At 52.3% G+C, this 19,762-nt stretch overlaps 1 protein-coding gene across 2 annotated transcripts in view; it reads right to left on the bottom strand.

Annotated features, from left to right (window-relative positions):
• CADM3 (cell adhesion molecule 3) overlaps window positions 1-18,117 on the bottom strand; it is a 29,104-nt gene extending 10,987 nt beyond the window's left edge. The window contains exons 1-2 of one of the 2 annotated variants that reach the window (XM_045982902.1): window positions 17,879-18,117; window positions 629-730 (exon numbers count right to left, since the gene is read on the bottom strand). In XM_045982902.1, coding sequence (XP_045838858.1) covers window positions 629-730; window positions 17,879-17,960 — 184 coding nt within the window. In that variant the 5' untranslated portion in view covers window positions 17,961-18,117. The remainder of the gene's footprint in view (window positions 1-628; window positions 731-17,878) is intronic. The other variant, XM_045982903.1, reaches the window with a different exon arrangement.
• Between the last annotated feature and the right edge of the window lie 1,645 nt (window positions 18,118-19,762).

The raw sequence follows: 19,762 nt of genomic DNA, 5'->3' as shown, positions 1-19,762 counted from the left end.
TCCCTCATTTTACAGATGTAGAGAATGAGGCCATGGACATGAATGATTGCCTACGATCGTTCTGCTAACCGGGGACTCCCGTGGGGACTGCGCCCCTGTTCTTCGACTCTCAATGGCCTTTTCATGGGAATGTTCCTCAAGAAACTGTCTGGCTTGAAAATTTAAATGATGACTTCAAGATTAGCGAGCCAGAGGCAGAGCTGGCTTAGTAAACCGGGATGTGATTTATCCCTGAAGCATCTGAATGAAAGGTTTGGGAAACCTGTTATTTACTGCTCACCCTATACCAAGTTTTGACGAGCGATCCCCTTATCGGTGGGTCCCTTTGAAGAATTCTACCTCGATTGTGTCTTCCAGAACCTCTTCATTCTGAGTAATACCCTCCTCCTGGGGTCATTTTACTTTGGGGGAAACGGTGGAGGGGATACGGAGGGCTCCACGCTGGAGCAGGGACGAGGCGTGGGTGCAAGAGAAGTTGGTGGTGTGGAACTAAGGACTAAGATGTCGGATGGAGCTGCGTGGTAATGAGGGGAGTGAGAACATAGGGCAGAGGCAACATGAGTGGGAGATGATGTGAGGATGGTTGAGGGGACCGAGGGACATTGAGATGAGGGGCCTGGATTCTCACCTTGACTGGCCAGCATGTCAGGGCTGCTCCAGACTGTGGAGCTGATGGCCTCGCCGAGTGGAGCCAGAGTTCCCAGCTCCAAATCCTGCTCCTGCCAGTAGCCTGGGGAGAGAATCTCCATCAAGGATGAGCCCTACATATTTGCTGCTACGGTCTGGGACACTTTGGTGGGTTGGGGGTGGGGAGAGGGCAGGCCCTTAGTGAAAAGCAGGTTCGCCAGGATCCCTAAGAGAAGGTGGGTTTCTCACAACGGGGAGAGATTTAACGAGAGTGCCGAAGAAGGAAGTGAGCTCTTCCTCCGAAGGCGGGCTAAAAGGAGGATGCTAAGTTTTACCAGTCAGTCATTGAACGTCAGAGCCAGAAGAGACCTTAAAGGTCCTCTGGTCCGTTTCTCCCACTTAACAGATGAGGACAATGGAGCCTACAGAGGTTAAAAGTCCCTTTGCTGAGGGTCATCCCAGAAAAGGAAAGATAAAGGAAGATTTTTCATTTCTTATCCAGGATCCTTTCGGCTACACCATATTATCTACTAAAATAACAACAGATCTGACAATTAGATTACTCTTAAATAGTTTTCTCTTAACCCTTTTCGTAGACCTGTGGAATAACCGCGCTGGTTCCTGTTTTGCGGCGTGGAAACAGGCTGCAGTGACTTGCCCAAGGTCATACAAACGAAGCGCGAAGACTGGAAATGTAAGCCTGACCCCAAGTGCAGAGCTCTGCTGCTTTCCAGCTGAGGCCCCTGCGATTGCGGGCGGGCCCGGGAGTCCCCGAGGCCACCAGCTAGCGCGCAGCTGGGACTCCCGCCCGCGCCAGGCCGCTGCTGCCTGATCCCCCCGGCTCTGCTCCTTGCCCGCCCCAGCCAACCCCGGGGCCTGAGTCACCGCTAGTCTCCCCGGCCGGCGGCCCCTGCAGCCGCCGCACCCACGCCGCACGCGCCAGGGCCCGGCTCCCCGGCTCCACCTGAAGACGCGCGGGACAAAGAGAGCCGCGCTGCGAGTCGGCCAAGTCTCCCGCCGCAGGCCCGGAACTAGCCAATCACGGGCGCAAGGCTCAGTGACGTCACCGGCTGCCGAGCAGAGTCCGGAGCCGGCGCGCGTCCCGGGTCGCGGGAACTTGGCGGGCAGACCGGCGGGCGCGCGGGAACGGGACAGGCCAGCGCTGCCCCCGCGGTGCTAGGCGGGGTCGGGGATGCGGGCCAGGGGTGCGAGACCAGACTGAGAAGTGGGTCTGAAGATAGGGAGCGGGACGAGGGGGGCACTGCGGAATTCGAATGGAGGGGAGAAGGGGCAGGTTGGGGAGGGCGGAGAGCAGGGGAAGGGAGGGGAGAGGCGGAGAAAGAGGGCAAGGGCCTGAGCGCGCCTCCGAGGGTCAGCGGCCTCCACGGGCCCTCACACACACCCTCCAGGAGATTCGAGAAAACATCTCCGAGAGGAGAAGCACCAATGCCCAAATGGGAGGAGAGTAGAGACGAGACAGCGGAGCGCCTGCACCCCGCGGAGAGAAGCAGGCGGCAAAGTGCTGGTGAAGGGAGGCAAGAGGGCTGAGGCTGCCCGGAGAGGTGGCCAGTGCTGGCACGGGGTGGGGGGGCTCTCAGACCCTGCAGTGCCCCCCACCCCACCCCGCGCCAGGCCCTTGCCCTGCTGCCTTCCGCGGACTTCAAGGCTGGAGGCAACCTGACGCGGGTGAGTGTTTCATCTTCTTTTCCGGGTTGTGTATTTGTGGGTGCTTGGACACAGGGGGCGGAGAGGCAGATTGGGGTGCTAGAGGGACAAGGAGAAGCCAGAGAGGAGTCGGTGCTCAGATGCCCACCCGCAGTCCTGGTGCTGTGTGCAGTAGGCACCGAACAGGCCTTTGCTCAGGTGAGCGGAGAGAATCGCCATCTGAAACTTTGGCACAGGACTTTTCAGTTTGCAGGGCGGATCTTCAGCCACCGGTTCATTGGCTGACAAAACGACCTTGAGAGACAGGCAGCCAAACAATCTTTTTAGAGATGAGGTTGAGAGAGGTCCCGTGGCCTGGTGTACCTAGAGGCACACAAACAGCGCACGTCTCAAGAATCCACTCTCTCTCTCCCTGGGGGCTCTCAAAGCTTTTTCAGCAGCTCCTTTTTCTTTCATGTGGCATTTCTGCCCATTGTGCAGCTGTCCACTTGTTTGCTGATCAGTTTCCCCATCTAAACTCTGAGCTGGTGAAGAGCAGAGGCCTGACCTTATTTGGCTTTGTAGCTTCAGCTCTTAGGGCAGATCGGGTTCCTGGTGCATTAAATTGGCTCTGGTCATTCCTTCAGATACACCTGGTGCTGTGCTCGGTCTGCTCGGTCTGCTCGCAGTCAGGCAGGAGATGGATTTGCCCAACAGCAGCGGTGGCGGCGCGGATTTCGTCTCCACTCTCCTGCTCCTTCTCTCCTCTGTGCTTTTTGCTGCCTTCCCTCGGCATTCTCCCCTGTTCCTTTCGTCTCTCCTCTCCTCCCTGCTTTTGTTGGCATTTTCTCCCCCTCTGTAGGATGAATATGGGACATGGGAAGGGAGGCCATTCAAACCACACTGAACTGTGCAGATAAGGGGACTGATAATTAAAACGGATACTAATAAATGGCCTATATTGTCTGTAGATTTCCGGGGAACTCAGTCTGGTTTGTAGTGTTTTAAGAAGCCGGTGAACATATAACTGTGTGTGTGTATTTTTTTTTCTTTTCCTGCTGCAGTGATATTTCTCCCTCTAGTTCTGAAAACTACTTATGATCTCATGTCTTCTCTTGAGAGCTGTCTGTTAGTAAGCCTGAAAGTTTCCTCACTGTTCTTATAACATTGTGCACCTGTAATGATCAATTCAGAATGGCCCCCAGCAGCGGACGAGGGATTATAATACTATTAACAGAAACATGGATAAGTAGCAGACATGACTGGGGTTGCAAAGGCCTTGTGATTTGGGGTTCAGATCGTGCTGTTCATTTATGGCATCAGCATAGATTGCTTCCGTGCACTCCAACTGCAAGGGAACACTCAGGAGCCCTCGGAAAGGGTGGCATTGGACACTTTTGCAGTGGACACAGCTGACCTTCTGCTCAGGCAGGGACACTGGAGGGCGGTGCAGTCTGGACTACAGAGCCCCTTGTGTGTGTGTGTCGCGGGAAGGGTGGGGGGAGAAGTCAGGCTAATCATAGGGAAGAGTGGCAAAAAGATTCTATTCAAATGGGCCTCACGGTCTTCCTGCTTCGGAGCCTTCACTGAATCCCATGGTCTGTGCGTAATACCCAGCTGTGTCGGGCTGGCCTTCGAGATCCTGGGCAGTTGGATGCCATTGTGATTTCCAGTTTGCTTTTCCTTTATCCTACCCATATCCCAGACATGATGCCAATCTGAGTTTTCTACAAACCCTTGGCTTTCCTGCCTACATTCCCTTTCCTACCATAACCCCGCTGATAATGCCCTCCAGCCATCTTCATACATCTAAGCCCCGCCGCCAGTGCTTAAAGCCTACCCTCTGTGGCACTGCCTCCGAGAAGTCTTCCTTAATTGTCCCAGAAGGAACTAGCTTCTGGTTTCTCTGAGTTGCAACACTTGATCTACTTTTCTTAAGCTGTGCCTTGCTGTGTGGTACAGGAAGTTTGGCTTCCCTCCCAAACTATAAAGATTCCACAGGTGGGGTTGATAGCTGATTCATCTCTGTATCCAGCATTGACTCTAATGCGGCATACTGCACATGGGAGGGGCATAATAAATACATATTTCATAAATGAATCCAAGATGCTGAGCATCTTCTGTTGTGAGAACTAGGCTCAGCCTCTGCCCGTTGAGAGGGAACAGCAAACCAAAAAGGAAGAGGAAGAAATAGGACAAAGGAGAGGGTAGACCGTCCTGAGGCTAAAGCTCTAGGAGCTACAACAGGGTGGGAATCGATATTTATTGATCACCTTGTGTGCATCAAGCCCAAGTTAGGTGCTCTATAATCATTATCCAGAACAGGTATCATCATGCACACGTTAAGGATGAGTTGGCGAGGACTGAGAAAAGTTAAGTAATTCATCCACGTGTCATAGCCAGTAAGTGTTGGGATAGGACAGTCGTCAAACTTAGACCCCTCTCACCTCAGAACCCAGACTTCATGCACATCTCAGCCGCACTGTCTCCCTCTGTGTGTGTGTGTGTGTGTGTGTGTGTGTGTGTGTGTGTGTAGGGAGGAGAACAGGGGTTCTAGGGGTCAAGATTCCTTCCTGCATTGCTGGCTGGGGTGGCTCACGAAACAACATTCACAGGCTCATCTGTAAAATGATCAATGTAACAATGTAGCAAGTTGGAAAGGGGGGCTTGTCTGCTGATGGGATGGCTTACACCGGCCGAATTTCCTTGTTAATTGGATTTCTTCATGTGGCTTCATCTGTACCTCTGGGGGATACTTCATTTACCCCCAAGAGCTTTACAATGGGGGGACTTTTCTGTTAACCAAGCAGCAGATGCGTGTAGTTAAAACCAACAGAATCCTCTCACGTTTTCATGGGACTCCAGTGTCTGGGCTGAAAACCAAAAGAGTGTCTTGTTTGCCTTCAGTTGCCTTGGGGGTTTCTTAATTCCTGGTTTATTTACCCGTGGGTTCTAGTATCTTCAGGACTCCCGGCATTTTAAAGGACAAAGTAGCCCTTTCCCCCACCCATGGCCTTCTGATGGATTGTTCGCATTAAGAGTAGCAGAGGCGGGAACTGGGGACTGAGCAGCGTGCCCTTGACGCGCAGCGCTACCTGTGACTCAGGGTTTCACTCATAACACGTGTCCTCACAAAGAGTAAGCGCTCAATAAATATTTATTGAATAAATAAATGAGCGACACCAGTGAATGGCAATGTAGGATGTCTCCCGTCTGAGGGATGCTAGGAGGGAAGCCTGAGAGAATGTGCCAGTATGAGCCCCAATGGCTCGGTTCATGTCTTCCCTGCCCTGTCTATTCTGGGAATCTATGGTGCGTTGCCCTAAGGCCCGTGGACAGGGTCACAGGTGGGATGGGGGGACAGGGACGAAGCGCTCCCAGGTCACCACTGCTGGCCTTGCAGACACCTGGGTCCAGAGCTTTGCTTTCCCGACTAGGGAAAACCAGCTCCCTGAGTAGGAGTTGATGATGATGGTGATGGTGATGGTGATGTGATGAGTCAGCATTTCTAACTCCACAGTTAAAAATATTCTTCATCCCAGCCTACTTGTTATTCCTCACGACTACCATGACAGGTGGGTGGAGGAGTGTTATCTCCAAGGGAAAAACACACTGGGGGCTGTGGCCCAAAATACTGAAGGGACCCACTTTTAGGTTCATTTACCCACACCCTTTGTGAGGCGCCCCGGCCAGGGGATCTCGCTCGGGTTCCTCCCTGACCTGAGCTACTGGTGAGTTCTTGTGTACGTGTGGATCACAGCCAGAAGAGAATGGGTCTGGCAAAATCAGATTTAGAACTCAGTCCCTGGACCTTTGCTGTGTGCCCAGAACCTCACGTTTAACTGTGAATGTCTGATTCTGTGTCTGAAGGAAGGTGGGCCAGTCCTGTGCGAGTCCTGATTTAGATGCTAACTCTGAGATCTGGGGGGAGTCCCTTTGACCCGAGAGACTTTAGAGCACAACACCCTGATCGAAGAAGAATTTGTTTCATACTTGTGCACTTCCTTGTGTGCCGCCGGGAATTACGCTATTTCTGCTGGTGTTACTGTGGTGGTTCTTGTCTAGGGCACTGAGGGCCTGAGTGTCGAAAAGCTCTCACTTCCACCTTCTGTCCCTTTTGAACTGTGTCCTCCCCCGAGCTCTCAACCCCTCTTTCTCTCTCTCTATACTATAGTGCAGTCAGACAAGAGCTGGGGTCATGAGAGGTGGGAGTTTTGTCAATTTGGGATTTTCTGTCTTTCCAGGTATGTTTCCTGCTCTCTCTGTGGCTCCACTGGGATCGGCCTCTGTCCCCGCGCAGGCTGCAGGATTGTCGAAAGGGTGACCTGGCTGAGCTCAGGGATGCTCCAGCATGGTTCCTGTGGGACTTCCGAGCTCAGTCACACCCCAGCAGCCTGCCTCCCTCACCTCGGCCTCCCCTCCACCCTCTCTGTGGCAGGGCCACTGAGACCCTGCTGCTTGTTTCCTCCCTCCGTTCTTTCTATTGCCGTCTGGCTTTTCCTCCTGGAGTCTTGTTTACCTCCTTTCCCTCTGGCTCCCAGCAGCCTCTTGGGCCCAGAAGGCACAACTCTCTCAGCCTTGCTGTACTGTCCCAGGAGGCGTGCAGGATATAAGTGAAAATAGACGGTAAACAGAGTGGGAAAGAGAACCTTCGCTAGAAGAAGCGCCTGTTATGCCGATTCGCCCCGTGGCCTGCTGAAGCGTGGCCAAGAGGTTCAGATCTGCAGAAACAGGGGTGCTATGCTCGTAGATAATCCAAGAGATTTAGGGTTGGAAGGGGCTGGTCCGGGCTCCAACAGGTTTATCACTGAACGTTGGCAGATGCCTTTTGGTTCCATCCTGAGTAGGTCATTGAAAATGAAAGGCTTTTGTTTCCTGGGCTTGGAATGGTGTGTGGCTAAGCTTTTCCAGGCTGAATGAGGAGGAGGGAATCTTGGGGTTCGTTGGCTAGCTCGCCTGTGGTGGGTGGGAGGGTGGGGTTAAGATGAAAAGCTTATCTATGTTTTAACCCTCTTTTCACTAAAAAAAGAGAACCAAACCAAAAAACTCCCCAAAACCCCAAAAGCAAACTTCGTTATTCCAAATGTTTTGTCTTACCCAAATGTTAGAAAAAAGTACCAAACTATAATATGTCATGAATAAATACGTTTTGTAAATTTCCTAAAACTCATCTGGTCATTTTCTACTGACCCCTAATGGCCAGAGGTAGTTAATCCTAAAATCTTGTTGATTCTCCCACACAGAGGATGGAATCGATGTCCTTTCTGACCCCCTCTTAGCAAACAGTGATTCCTTTCTTCCTTCTGTTATGCCTAATCCTCCCCAAAATATTTTCTCCTCTATCATTCTTAGAAGCATAGACTTTGAAAGGTGACACAAACCCAAGGTAGCATCTAGTGCAAATCTCATTTTAAAGAAGAAAAACCAGGGCTCAGAGAGGTTGAGACCCTTGGGCAAGGTCACACAGGCAGCCGGTGGAACCTATGGTTAGAAGCCCATCCCCAGTGGTTACTGTGATTTGGTTGCAGTCCTGTGGGCCAAGGGATTCAGAGGCTAAGTTACCAGCTGGTGTGATTTTACTTTCTGTGACATCTACCCTCTCTGCTCCCCATCTCTGTATGGTAGCGAGTCCCCCCAGGACCCTGGACCTCAAAGCAGGGAAGGCTCCTAAATGCCAGGCAGGTTAGAAGTGGGATGAGACGAGGTGTGAGCTCCTGCGGCCGTGAAGAATTAAGACTCAGGGCTTTACTGGCTGCTTCCATGTCTCCCCAGAGAGGACACCAAGAGGCAGAAGGCACTTCCCTCCCCTTAGCTGTGAAAAGGCTGACTGAGGACAGGCTGTGTGCGCACACACGTGTGCTGGCCTCTGGCGGTGGAGAGTGGCGGGATGCAGAGCTGGCCGTGAGGAGGGGGACAGCTACGAGAGAGGAGAAAGCAGAGGAGCGTGTCCTATTCTTGAGCTTAGGAGAGAGAAAAATCTGGAGGCAGAAGTGGGCTTGTGGTAGGCTGAGGGGGCCCCTCAGAGACTTAGTTAAGATTCCAAGGAGCGGAGACTGGGAAGTGGGTGGCAGAGAAGGAGGTGGGGACAGCTGTTGCTTTGATTTGCTATTGAGTCAGTGTTCTCGGTGCATTAGCACTGGGAGGGAGCCCCGGGCTGGCCCCCAACAGAAACAAGCCCCTCTGTAGCCAGTACTGCCTTGTAGCAAGATCTGCATTTGGGAGGCAGAGAGGAAGGGGATCTGATCCCCCAAAGAGCTCCTCCCCAGGCTGAGCTCTTTCCTCGCAGGGCTGGGCTGTGTTCTGGGGACAAGCATACAGTGTTCTGGACTAAGAGGCTGGGAGGGGATGAGGCAGAACAAAGAGGACGCCTCAGGAGGAGCTGCTGGGGGAGCGGCCCGGGTCTGTGCAGGGGGCTGTCTCGCCCGCAGGGGGCTGTCTCGCCCGCTGTTGCTCAGGTAAGCCTGCAAGGCTGGGCATGACATCACTCCCCTGACAGTAGCTCTGAGCCATTTTGGGAACGTCCATTCACCCCACCTCCTCATTCCCCTCCTACACACGCTCACGCACGCAGAAATCAGGACAGGTGGGAACCGGGGTCTGCAGGCCGATGCAGGAGTCAGGAAGCCGGGCTTTGTCTGAACTCTGAGTGTCCCCCCTGAACCAGGGCCAGGCACTTCATACCCCTCCCCTAAATTTACCTTTCTGCTTTCAGACGTATGGAACAGAACTGGGGAAAAAATCTCCCGTCTTGGAACAGACATGGGAAAGGAGACCTAACAGAGGCAGGGGGAGTACACGAATGCAGAATTCCACCAGATTACTGGACAGTGTGTTTACGGAAAAGGAGGGACTGGGAATGGGCAAGGTAGCCTGGGGCGCGGGCGAGAGGTAAAGAGCGGGTTCCCTGAGGGACCCAGTTTGCGCTGCGGAGCCTCAGGCTGCTTGGGTGCAAGGATGGCCTCCCGTTCTCAGCAGGCTCTTGTACTCTCCTTGGCTCTAAAGTCCTACTTTCGATACCTTAGCCCACTGGCGTGGTGTGGGGGATAACAATGCTGGGACGAGTTTCACTTGTTCGAAGTCAGGCAAGAAAGCGTTCATCTCTGCTGCTTCTGGTTTTACTGTTTCCCTCCACTGCGTCCCGAGAGTCAGGTGTGGCTGGAGGGCTCAGGGCCGCTGTGAGGAGCATTGCATGAAGACAGATACGTTCTGCTCTGCACACCCACACTGCTCCAGGCCCCCTCCCTCAGTCCTAACAGACTCCATCTCTTCCTTTCACTTTTTTCACATAAAAAATATGTTTTCTAGAGGATGGCACATTGTCCAATTAGCCTGACTTGGGCCTTCCAGGGGCAGCTGAGCGCTTCTGTGAAACAGACACATTCTTCCGTGCTACAGACTTCACGGTCCCCACAACGGGGACTCACAGATCTCCTGCTCTTTTCTTAAACCTTCACAGAGTTCCTTCTCTGAGGAGGATATACACTCAGTTTTTGTTCTCCATGATGTACATATATTCCAACCGAGTTACCCTCTTTCTCTCATTCAGCATGTATCCCTCAACACACATCACACACTAGAGTTTTCACTATTTGTATCTCTGTTTTTATTTTTTTCTGACACAAACACAGCTTTTCTTATGACCCAGATACAGAGCCCTTTTCTGCAGCCCATTATCAGTCAGAACCCCTTACTTCCAGAAAACCATATGGCTTAAACTCAGAGATTCTCCCCAAAGCAGAATTTAGGCTCTCTCTTCTGCTCAAACTCCCCAGGAAAGGGACAGAATCCTCTCTCCTCCCAAGGGCTCGCTGAGGCTCAGGCCATCTGTCACTGACACAGGACTCCAGGGCTTGGAACCCAGAAGAGAGTTGGCATGAAGCAGCAATTGAGGATAAATGAGAATATGTGAGGCCCACGGACTTAGTATGGTGGTTTTTATATTTGTTTGAGATGATAGAATAGGGATCAGAGGAGAAAACACATAATATGTGTTTGGAAAGACTTCATCCTTAGGAATTAGAGTAAGGGTTAGTAAGAATGAATACCGTTGTCCTACTCTCATTTTTGCATTTGCTGAGGGACAACTGGTTAGGAGCAGATGGCAAAACTGGTCCCTTGTTTCATAATAAGGAAAGAACTTGGCTCTAGGCTCTTTGGAGGTTGACCTAAGCCACACTAAGTCTCAAGTTACTTGTCATCAGTGTAACTAGGAGAGTCTTGCTGGGTTTCTAAGAAGTACCAGGTATTTCAGTCAGATACTCTAGAAACCAGTTCACCCTCTGGAGCTTTTTACCATGAGGCTTTGGCTGGAATTCTAGAATCAGGATTGGAAGCAAAGAATCGGGGCAACAGAAGAAGACAAATAAGTGTATGAAGCCAGGATTTGCATATTCACAATGAAATCCGGTATTGGAAGTACTGGTTCCCCACTCTGCCTAGCTAATATCTGGGATTATATGAAGGAAGTGCAGAGCTAAGTAGTGGTTAGCTTAGAAATGAATGGCTGAGAGAGCAGCCTTCATTTCTTGTTCCTTTTTTCCCCTAGGGCAAGGTGATACATCTGACCTTCCTGACCCTGAACTGGAAGTAAATGAACCAGAGGTGCTTATAATTAGCAATCAATACACAATTAGTGCGGGTCTAGCTGGGGTAAGGAAAAATAAATCCTTAGAGAAGACTACATTTAAGTTCTTTTTGTTGTTTAGCTTTCTTATCATTCTCCTGGAGATCTCCAGGAGACAGGGAGAGAGAGGTTTAAGGAATCCCAGAGGAAGGAACTCAGCGCAGAAGAATGATACACATTTTGAAAAAAATATTGGAAGCTCTGCATTAGAATCCTTCCTGAAACATGTCCGCTGCCCATGAGGACAGGGGGCTCAGAGAGATGAGTAGATAGAAGATACTCCAGCTGTTACTGTAACCCAACTTCTGTCTTCCTGAAGGCTCACTCATGGAGATAAATCACTTCCATTACCTGTCCTTGAGGAATGAAGTTTCTCCTTGTTTCACATGAGGAGATGGAAGAGGGGCCCTGGAAATTCATCCTGGAAGCTTGCCTCCCCAACTAGATTCTGCTGTAGGTCATTCACCAGTGTTAACTCTTAGAGGAACTATTACTGAGAAATTGATATGGGGAAATCAGCATGTAGGGGAAGATAAGCTTGTGTGGTTCCAAGGTAATGGGAGGAACAGGCTGTCTAGTCTCAGACTGGCAGGGGTTGAGCATTCTCGGCTCCAGCCGCATATGACGTCATCAGTATTGGCAGATACCCCCAAAGAGTAGCAGAGTCCAGTTTAAAGACACACCTCTTGAGATTTGGCCAAGGACTTGGCCTCTGGGATAAGATGGTTGTAAAATGGGGGATGTGAGTCAGGGTTTTGGTATTTGTTTTGGTGCCTCTCTTATATTAAATTCCTCCCTTATCTATTCGGATAACTCATCAGTATGTATTATCTTTGTATTCATTGCTAAGGCTGAGGGAAAAGAGAAAATAAGCACTGTGACAGGACAGTTTGAGTTGGTCATCAGGCTCAGGGTGCTGTTATGAGGAGCATGCTTAGCAAACTGAGGAGCGCACATTTACGTGTTCCACACTTACAGGGCAGATGTGGTACTACTGTGTATGAGCAATACTGTCTTAATCTAAAACAGGACTACTTGTAGTTCTGTTTTTCATTTATGATTCCACATATGGCAAAACATCCAGTTCTTCTGAGGCCATCTGAGGTCACCGTAGGCCCTCATCTCCTGAGCATTTCAAACAGTTCTTCTCAACCTCAGGGTCACTTCCTCTTTCTGTCCCCTTCCTACAGTTGTTTAGGTGGTCGTGAGCACCTTTCATATGTATATCTCAAGGTTTGGTCCCCTCTTCCTGGTGGAGCAGGTCAGGTATCATAGCCAAGATCATATGTGTTTGTGGTGAGGGGAAGGAGATGCACTTTAGGAAAGGTGGAAATTGGGAAGTCTGGAGGGAGGGCAGGACCACGGAGAGCAGCAAAGAGAGCCTGTAGTGGCTCCTGGGGGCTAGCACCATGGAGAGCTCAGAGCTCCAGTTCCTTCCTCAAAAAACAGAGGGGAGCAGGGATGATGAGTTAAGGTACCCAGCTCTCCAGAAGTCAGACTGAAACCACAGACATCAGGACTTCTGTTAGGATCGTGCTATACCCATCACTTGCTCTAAAAGGCCTCCTGAAATACTTTGTTCGAACCTGTCCTATATATATATATATCCAAGATCATATAAAAAGTGAGGACCAGGGTGTGGTGCATAAACAATGAATTTTGGAACACTGAAAAGAAATAAAATAAAATGAAAAAAAAATTGAGGACCACCACCAGACTGAGTTTGTCAACATGAGCCTTAGTAATTTTGAAGATTACCTGAGTATTAGTGGTGGTGGAGGGGGGTTTCATTTACCACAGTCAATTATGAATAAAAGTATCTTCTAATGAGGGAAATAGTGCCACAGACCTGTGTCCCCTCAGAGACACCAGGGCATAAGAAAGCCAAAGTGTGTCTTACCATCAGATAGGCTGTGAGATGAGCCAGAGTCAGAGTGCCCTGAACCTTCCCCAAATTGCCATGGACAGTCCAGTCTTCAACATGCGTGGGAAAGAGGAATGGATCATGCCTATTAAGAAGGCATTTGTGTTCAGGACAAAGCTGGGGCATTTGGTCATTCTCTTTATACTTAGAGAAATTTTGGTAAAGGGACAAATCTCGTTCTCTCTCTAGTACTTGTTGCTGCAGTGAAGAATACGTAGCTTTGCTAAACCTCTGTTTTGCAAAAGTCTCAGCAGCTTCGAGACTCTTGAAGGCTTGGCTTCTCAGTGCTAGAAGGGATGGATCTCCTCGTTATAACAGGATTGGATTGGGTTTTTACTTGGGTTATAGGAACTCTGAGCACCAGATGGTTCTGACCTTGTAAGGAATCATTACTATTGCTGATCCTAGAGGAAGAGGCAGGTCCTTGGCTCCAGAGACTTAACTCTTCTCTATTTTATAGTTGCTTGGGGTTTTTGTTCTTAATTTGACTGAGTTTTTAGGGACCTGAATCTTTATTGGATGGCTTGTTACTTCAGGCTCTTTTTCTGATGGTTTGTTTCTCTCTATCTTTTTTAAGCATTCCCATGGGGATTGCTGTTCTCAGAGTTTATGCATAGACCTCTAGGACATGACCTCATCCAGGAAACAGAATGTTCCCGTATGTAGGCCTATAGCCTGTGGTTAAACAGGAAATGTTAAATTTTAACATGAAAAATGAGAGAGGGAGATATAATTACCAAAACTTTCTAAAGCCTTGGGGATGTTTCATTCAGTGGTCAAGTAAGGAGGTAGTCCAGTCCACCAGTTGCTTTCATGGAGAATCTGCAACCTAGGTCGCCATCCTTAGGTGACATTCCCTTACTGAGCAGATGACAGAGTAGGGATCATACAGCAATTTACTGAAGCAGGAAACAACAAAGAATGTCATGCCTCACAGCCAGTGCCCTCCCCCCCGAGGATTTATCTATCCAGTGATAACTGTGAAAATATTGGTCCTAGTATGTGACTTAAGGACAAGCAGCTTTTGATCCCCTTCTGCATTGTATGTGGACTCTCGGTGAGGAGTACCAACGTCAGATCTCAAGATCTACAGAACAATGGCACAACTACCCGATCTGCTGTTGCAAAGTGACCAGCACACCCAAAAGATGCCATCTGTGAAATTTTATGGCTGCAGGACTGTGAGTCACTCTCCAAGTGAAGAGGGAATGTCTCCAACAAGGCACTCTTGAAATTAGACTTGGACCTCCAGTCTTCCTCAGTTGGAAGAAGAAGGAGAGAGAGCATCTGAGGGCAGTGGACCAGCTTCCTTGCTGTCAGGCGAGGGCAGAGGACCTCAAGCTGTGTGTAGCAGAGCACTGGGGTGTCAAGATTGTTGGGAGTGGAGGGGGGAGATAGGAAGAAGGGTGAAAGAGCCACAGGTCTATCTTCTCTCTCTCTCAAGCAGAGCAATTCTCCTTTGATCTGTTTTTCTTATGTGATAAAGGAATTTCACATCTTCAAAACTAAAAGTGAGAAAACCACTGTCCTAGTCCTGGAAAAAAGCCCTTTGACCAGCAGTGCTGCCTAGTGCCAGAGAGAGCTTGGGGCAGAGCCCTTGGTGGGACTCTGGATGGCCAGTGGACATGCCACAGCTTGGAGGGAGCCCTTGTCAGATAGACTGGTTCTGCATGGAGTTCACAGATCCCTGCCACACCAGCCTCTCTCTGAAGGCCTCCACTTCTCAGTGCCAGGAAACGCATGTCTATCCTTCCCAAGGGCTACAGCTGTACTAGGGAGAGCATGGGAGCAGGGACAGAACGGTTACAGCTGCAGGGAGGAAGAAACAGGATGGAGGAGGTCTGCCAAGCAGACCCGTGGGCAGCTCTGGAGTGAATGCTTTCTGGACTTCTCCGGCACACTGGGCATGAGCTCTACACTGGGCACCTGGCCAGGGGGCTGAAGAATGGATGGCAGTGGACAGAAGGTCACTGGAAAGGGAAAGATATTCATGTGTGGGGCAGTGCAGTGCAAAGTTAAATTGCTACAGGCTGAAGCAAAGTCAGGCTGTTCACCCATCCTCTACACTCGCTCAGCTCTCAGGGTTCCGGAAATGACTGGAGAAGGAGGAGCCCAAGGAAGGTTGGTCACAGTGTTGAATATTGAGCTGCTTATCAGAGATCACCCCAGAACACATTAAGTTCATGGGGTTCCTACCTACCAAACCTGGGGTTGCCAGCTTCTGCTGGGACTAGTGGGGAAAGGTGAGAGGGAAGGGGCAGGTGGCAAACTGAAGGGGCAAACAGGTCCTGGGCCACCCGCTACAGCACTAATGGTCAGGTTCCCACAGTATGTCCCGTCCTTCTCCAGCCTCTCAGCCCCCGTTCAGCCTCATGAACCCTCAAAACGTGCTCTCCTCCAGGGCTGTCTGTATCCCAGCAGCACCTAACGTTTGTTTCCCTCCCTCTGCGTGGAACGAGCCACTCCACCACACACCCGAGACCACTCAAGCCTCCCTGTGTTAGGGCATGTTGTGCTCATGCTTTTATGTCACATCTCGTTTTGGGCAAACATCATCAGGGAGACTATACACTGCCTTGTCCTCTGCCAGGGGACCCAGGCCACGTCAGGGGTACCACACCCACCTTCTTCATGATCCTGGTCAGAATGGTCATCAAGACCACCACTCATGAGCCTCAGATTTAAACTACTCCCTCCTGCATCAGATCTGGCCATTTTAGGTCCAGAAATTACGAGGTGGAATTAATTTAGGTAAAGACTGTGTGTGGCTGTGTGTCTTGTACACCAGTAAGTCCCAGGACATTGCACATGAGACATATGCCCACTGTCCAGACAGATAACACTCTGCAAGGAAAATGAGGCTTCATTTGACTCTTCCTTGGGAACAGACCTCCCTTCCCATCTCTGACTTCCTGACCTCTCCTCTGGAAATTCTCCATTCCCAAGTTAGTGCCTCGTACTTTTTCTGTCCAGCACTGCTGGGATGTGATTATAAATGTGAGGGCAGAGGGTTTCTCTTCCTCTCAACCCAACATCCAAGTAAGTGCTGGGCCCCCGAATCAAGGGCCAAGACATAATACTGGGTTTGGTGAAGAAAGACTTGGCTATATACAGAGTAACTCTGTTCTACGATGTTTGTGTCCTAGAGCTGAAGAGCTCCCAGCTTTCTGGGGTGACTCTGGGCCCCAGGCTGGGAGCGTCCCTCCCCACTACTGAACAGGTGCAGTTTGGGGTCACACTGCCTATGCTGAATGCAGCTAGCGGGATGAGAAATCCAGGGGCTGCAGCTGAAAGTCAAGGCCTCGCAGAGAATCATTACTGAGACCTACAACAAGCAGTCTCCTTGCCTTGCACCTAGCTGGCCCCTGGGACTCTCCTCACTTCCTCAGTGAGTAGGGTCATGACTGCAGTTCTCTGGGGAAGGGGGATTCCACAGAGGGGAGGGGTTGCTGTCTCTGTGGTGACTGGGGTGGGGACTCCCTTTGGGGTGTTGATGGGGATGGTGTGGAAGGAGTCAGCCAGCCAGCTACAGGGAGGGGATCCCCAGCGTCTTCATCCCAACTGAAGCGCCTTTACGGGGATGGAGACAGGGCTGGGGGAGGAGGTCAGGGGAGATGGAGCATTATTCCTCTGGCACCCTGGCTCTCCGCCTGTTTTCTTCAGATGAAATTCTTTACATCATCCTCCCCAGTTTCAACCCCTCCCCTCTCCACCCCCGCCCCGCCCTGGCCCTATGCCCATCCCTGCTGGCCACTGGGTCCATAGCCCAGGAGCCGCCTCCCCTTTCTCCTCCCCTGCGGTTCTTTCTGTTTTTCGTTGGCATCTGTCCGGGCATAGCCACCACCCTCTCCCTCACTCTCCCCACATCCCTTTGCTCCACAGAGGTCCTGTCCCCTCTCCCCCAAGGCAGCCCAGCCCTCCTCTGACTGGGCGGAGAAGACCAGGCGATGCATTCCGTTAGTTAGTCCCTCTACTGCCTGCCCTCCCTCCTCTGGGGACCTGAGGCTCAGAGCCATGGCTCCTTTCCTGGGCTCCCTACAAACTGTGCCCTGCCACCCCATGAACCGTTAGCAGCCTTTAAGAAAACCGAGGGGCCCCCACAGCGCTGACCTACATAGCCTGGTCCAGGGCGGGAGGGGCTCTTCCCCAAGTCCCCTCGCCCTGGCCCCGCCTCCCTGCTCCCCCCACTCTCTTCCTTGTCTCGTCCCTGACAAACCCAAGAAGGTTTGAGTTCCCACCTGGGGCAAAGGGGACCAGGCGAGATACCCCACCCCAAATCTGGCAAAATCAGTGCTTAGCCCAGGACAGCTTTGGGTTTTCTCGGCATCCTCCTTCCCAAATATCTTGATCCTTCCTTTTGCCCAACCTTCCCCCACCTCCTCCGCTCCTGTCTGGGTTTCTTTTCCCAGCTGCTGCCGCTGCTAGGGATCCTGCCATCCTGGGGCCCCCGCCCTGTGTTGTTGTTTTGCTCCAAGGAGAAGCCCCCCCTTCCTTGCCCACGCCCCCCTCGGCAGCCTCACCCAGGCCCCCTTCCCTGCCCACTCGGAGCTGCGCCGCTGGTGGGGGCGGGCGGGGGGAGCGATGTTTGCATACAGCAGTTTGGGGGTTTGCACTGGCTATCCAGCCCTTCCAGACACATACACAAACCCCCGACACACGCCCTGACTGAACCGGCGACAGATCTCACTCCGCCCCCAACACACACTGACACAGACATACACACAGATACTGACACAGAAACGCAGAGGCAGACACCAACACAGACGCGCACACCCAGACACACGCACACGGACAGCGGCACAGCCAGAGCCCGGGCTGCTGCGAGCAGAGCGAGCCCGGTGCACACGCAGACAGCGAGGCATAGGGCAGGTGCACGGCCAGCACAGCCCAGCTCCACACCGACACGGATGCCCGGGCAGACCCACCCGGGTACAGCGGCGGCGGCGACTGGAACCCCGCTTCCAGACAAAGCCCACAGGCTCCCCCCGTCCCGCTGCGATCAGAGCCCCCGCCCCGGTATCCCCCCACCCCAACGCCTCCCCCTCCCCACCCAAACTCACCGTCCTGGGAGAGGTTGGCCCCGCCGGGCGCCCCGCAGCAGGCGAGGAGCAGCAGCAGGGGCAGGGCGGAGGGGCCCCCCATGGCGCGTCCCGGCCGGCTCCCCGCTGCGCGCTGGCGAGCCTGGGTCCCCGGGGACGGGGGCTGGGCAGGGGGTGGGCGACGACGCTGACCGACAGGGCGCCCCCGAGCCGCTTCGGAGCCCGGGGCCGAGGCGGGGACCGGGAGGGAACCGGCGCTGCTGCAGTCGCGGGGATTAAATAGGGCGCTCGGAGCAAACCATTCCGTTGGAGGTGGAGGGGGGGCGGCGGGGGGTTGGGCTGGTCGCGGGGGGGCCAAGCTGCCGCATTCCCCACTCCCCCCGCCTCCCACACCCCCTCCGCGCCCTCGTGGTGCCTTCCACCTTCTCCCCCGGGAGCTCCGCCAGCCGGGCGCGGGTGTGGAGCGGAGGGAGGGAGCTGGCTCAGCAGAGGGACCGGGCTCGCACCCCTCTTAGGCTTGGGTGGAGAGAGGGGAGCCGGGCAGGGCCTTGGGCCAGCTGGCGAGAGCGGCCACTGCAGGCCTGGGCAAGGGCGTGCCCACTAGCCAGAGATCCTCCGGCCCCGCCCTCCCTCTTTTGGCAACTGGGGAACCCCATGAGCCTTGAGGGGAGCCCTATCAGGAGTGTTGCCCAGCGACATCTCCCCACGGGTAGCCAGTTACCCTGCCCATTCTCCTAAACGCACAGCTCCCTAGCTCCTCTGACCCAAGAGCCCCCCAGTTATCTGTCCAGCAACAATGTGGGGCCCCAGGCCATTTCCTTGAAAGGCTTCTTCCAGCAAACCCCCAGGCCATGGGAATCCACATTTCCCTCAACCCCTTGTTCAAGAAATGACTCCCCCTCTAAAACCCACTCCAGACTCTTGGCCAACCAAGCAGCCTCCAGAGCAACTCTGTAGTTTCACCTTAGTCCTGCCCACCCTCCTTCACTCCCAGCCCTTCCCCCCAGCATTTTTGCTGCTTTCTCAGTCTTCCGGAGGAGCTCGGAGGAGCTCGTTCTTCTCAAGTTTTAGTAAGGAAGATTCTTGGGTGAATGGTCTGATCGGCCTTCTTTATGCAGCCATGCCTCTGTGGTTAATGCGGCTCTTGTCCCTGAGGCCAGATGTAAGATGGATGAGAGGCGAAGGGCCTTTGCACTTGCTTTTAGTTCCACGGTCCCTAGTCCCTAGGGTTTACTGTTCTGTGTGATCTGTGTATTTCTGGAAGACTCTTGGTACATCTCAGAAAGGGATCCCTGGAAGTCAGTTTTGCTCAAGCTTCGGTTTTGGGTATACAGTCCCAAATCTTAGACTCTCTGAATCAAAGAATTTGAGCTATGCAAGGATTCTTTAAAAAGATTTGGCAGAACCCCTCATTATACAAGTGCAGCTAAGGTGATGGGGGTTAACTGCCTTTCCAAGGTTTCCAGGTCACATTGACAGTTCATAGCAGAAAACGCAAACGGTGGTTAGGACGTGGGAGAGTATGTCTTCTAACCCCCATGCCAGTCCCCTTTCTGCACTGGGACTGGGCCTCACCATGAGGATCCTTCATGTTGGGTCATCTCTGCCCCTTCTGACAGGCTTTCTCAGCCCTCTGTGATGGGCTCAACTGTCTGCCCCCTTGTAGTTCGAGGACAAGGATGGGGAGGCACTCCATAATCGGGAAAGCTCTCTATCGATGTTAGTCACTGATGGGGTTGCCAGTGAATGTTCTGTGGCAAGTTCCTTCAGGAGGTCAGAATGGTGCCCCACTGCTTCTCTGTTTCTAGAATCTGTCTGGGACTTCTGGGAGAAGAGCTCTTCTTGCCTCTGACATGTTTCCTGAGTGTCTGGGTAGTTATTTGGAGTTAGTTGCAGACGTTTTTG

Source organism: Meles meles, chromosome 17 (genome assembly GCF_922984935.1).
Source record: "Meles meles chromosome 17, mMelMel3.1 paternal haplotype, whole genome shotgun sequence".
NCBI lineage: Eukaryota > Metazoa > Chordata > Mammalia > Carnivora > Mustelidae > Meles > Meles meles.
The sequence above is the reverse complement of the archived record's forward strand: the minus strand, read 5'-3'. Positions and strand labels throughout refer to the sequence as shown.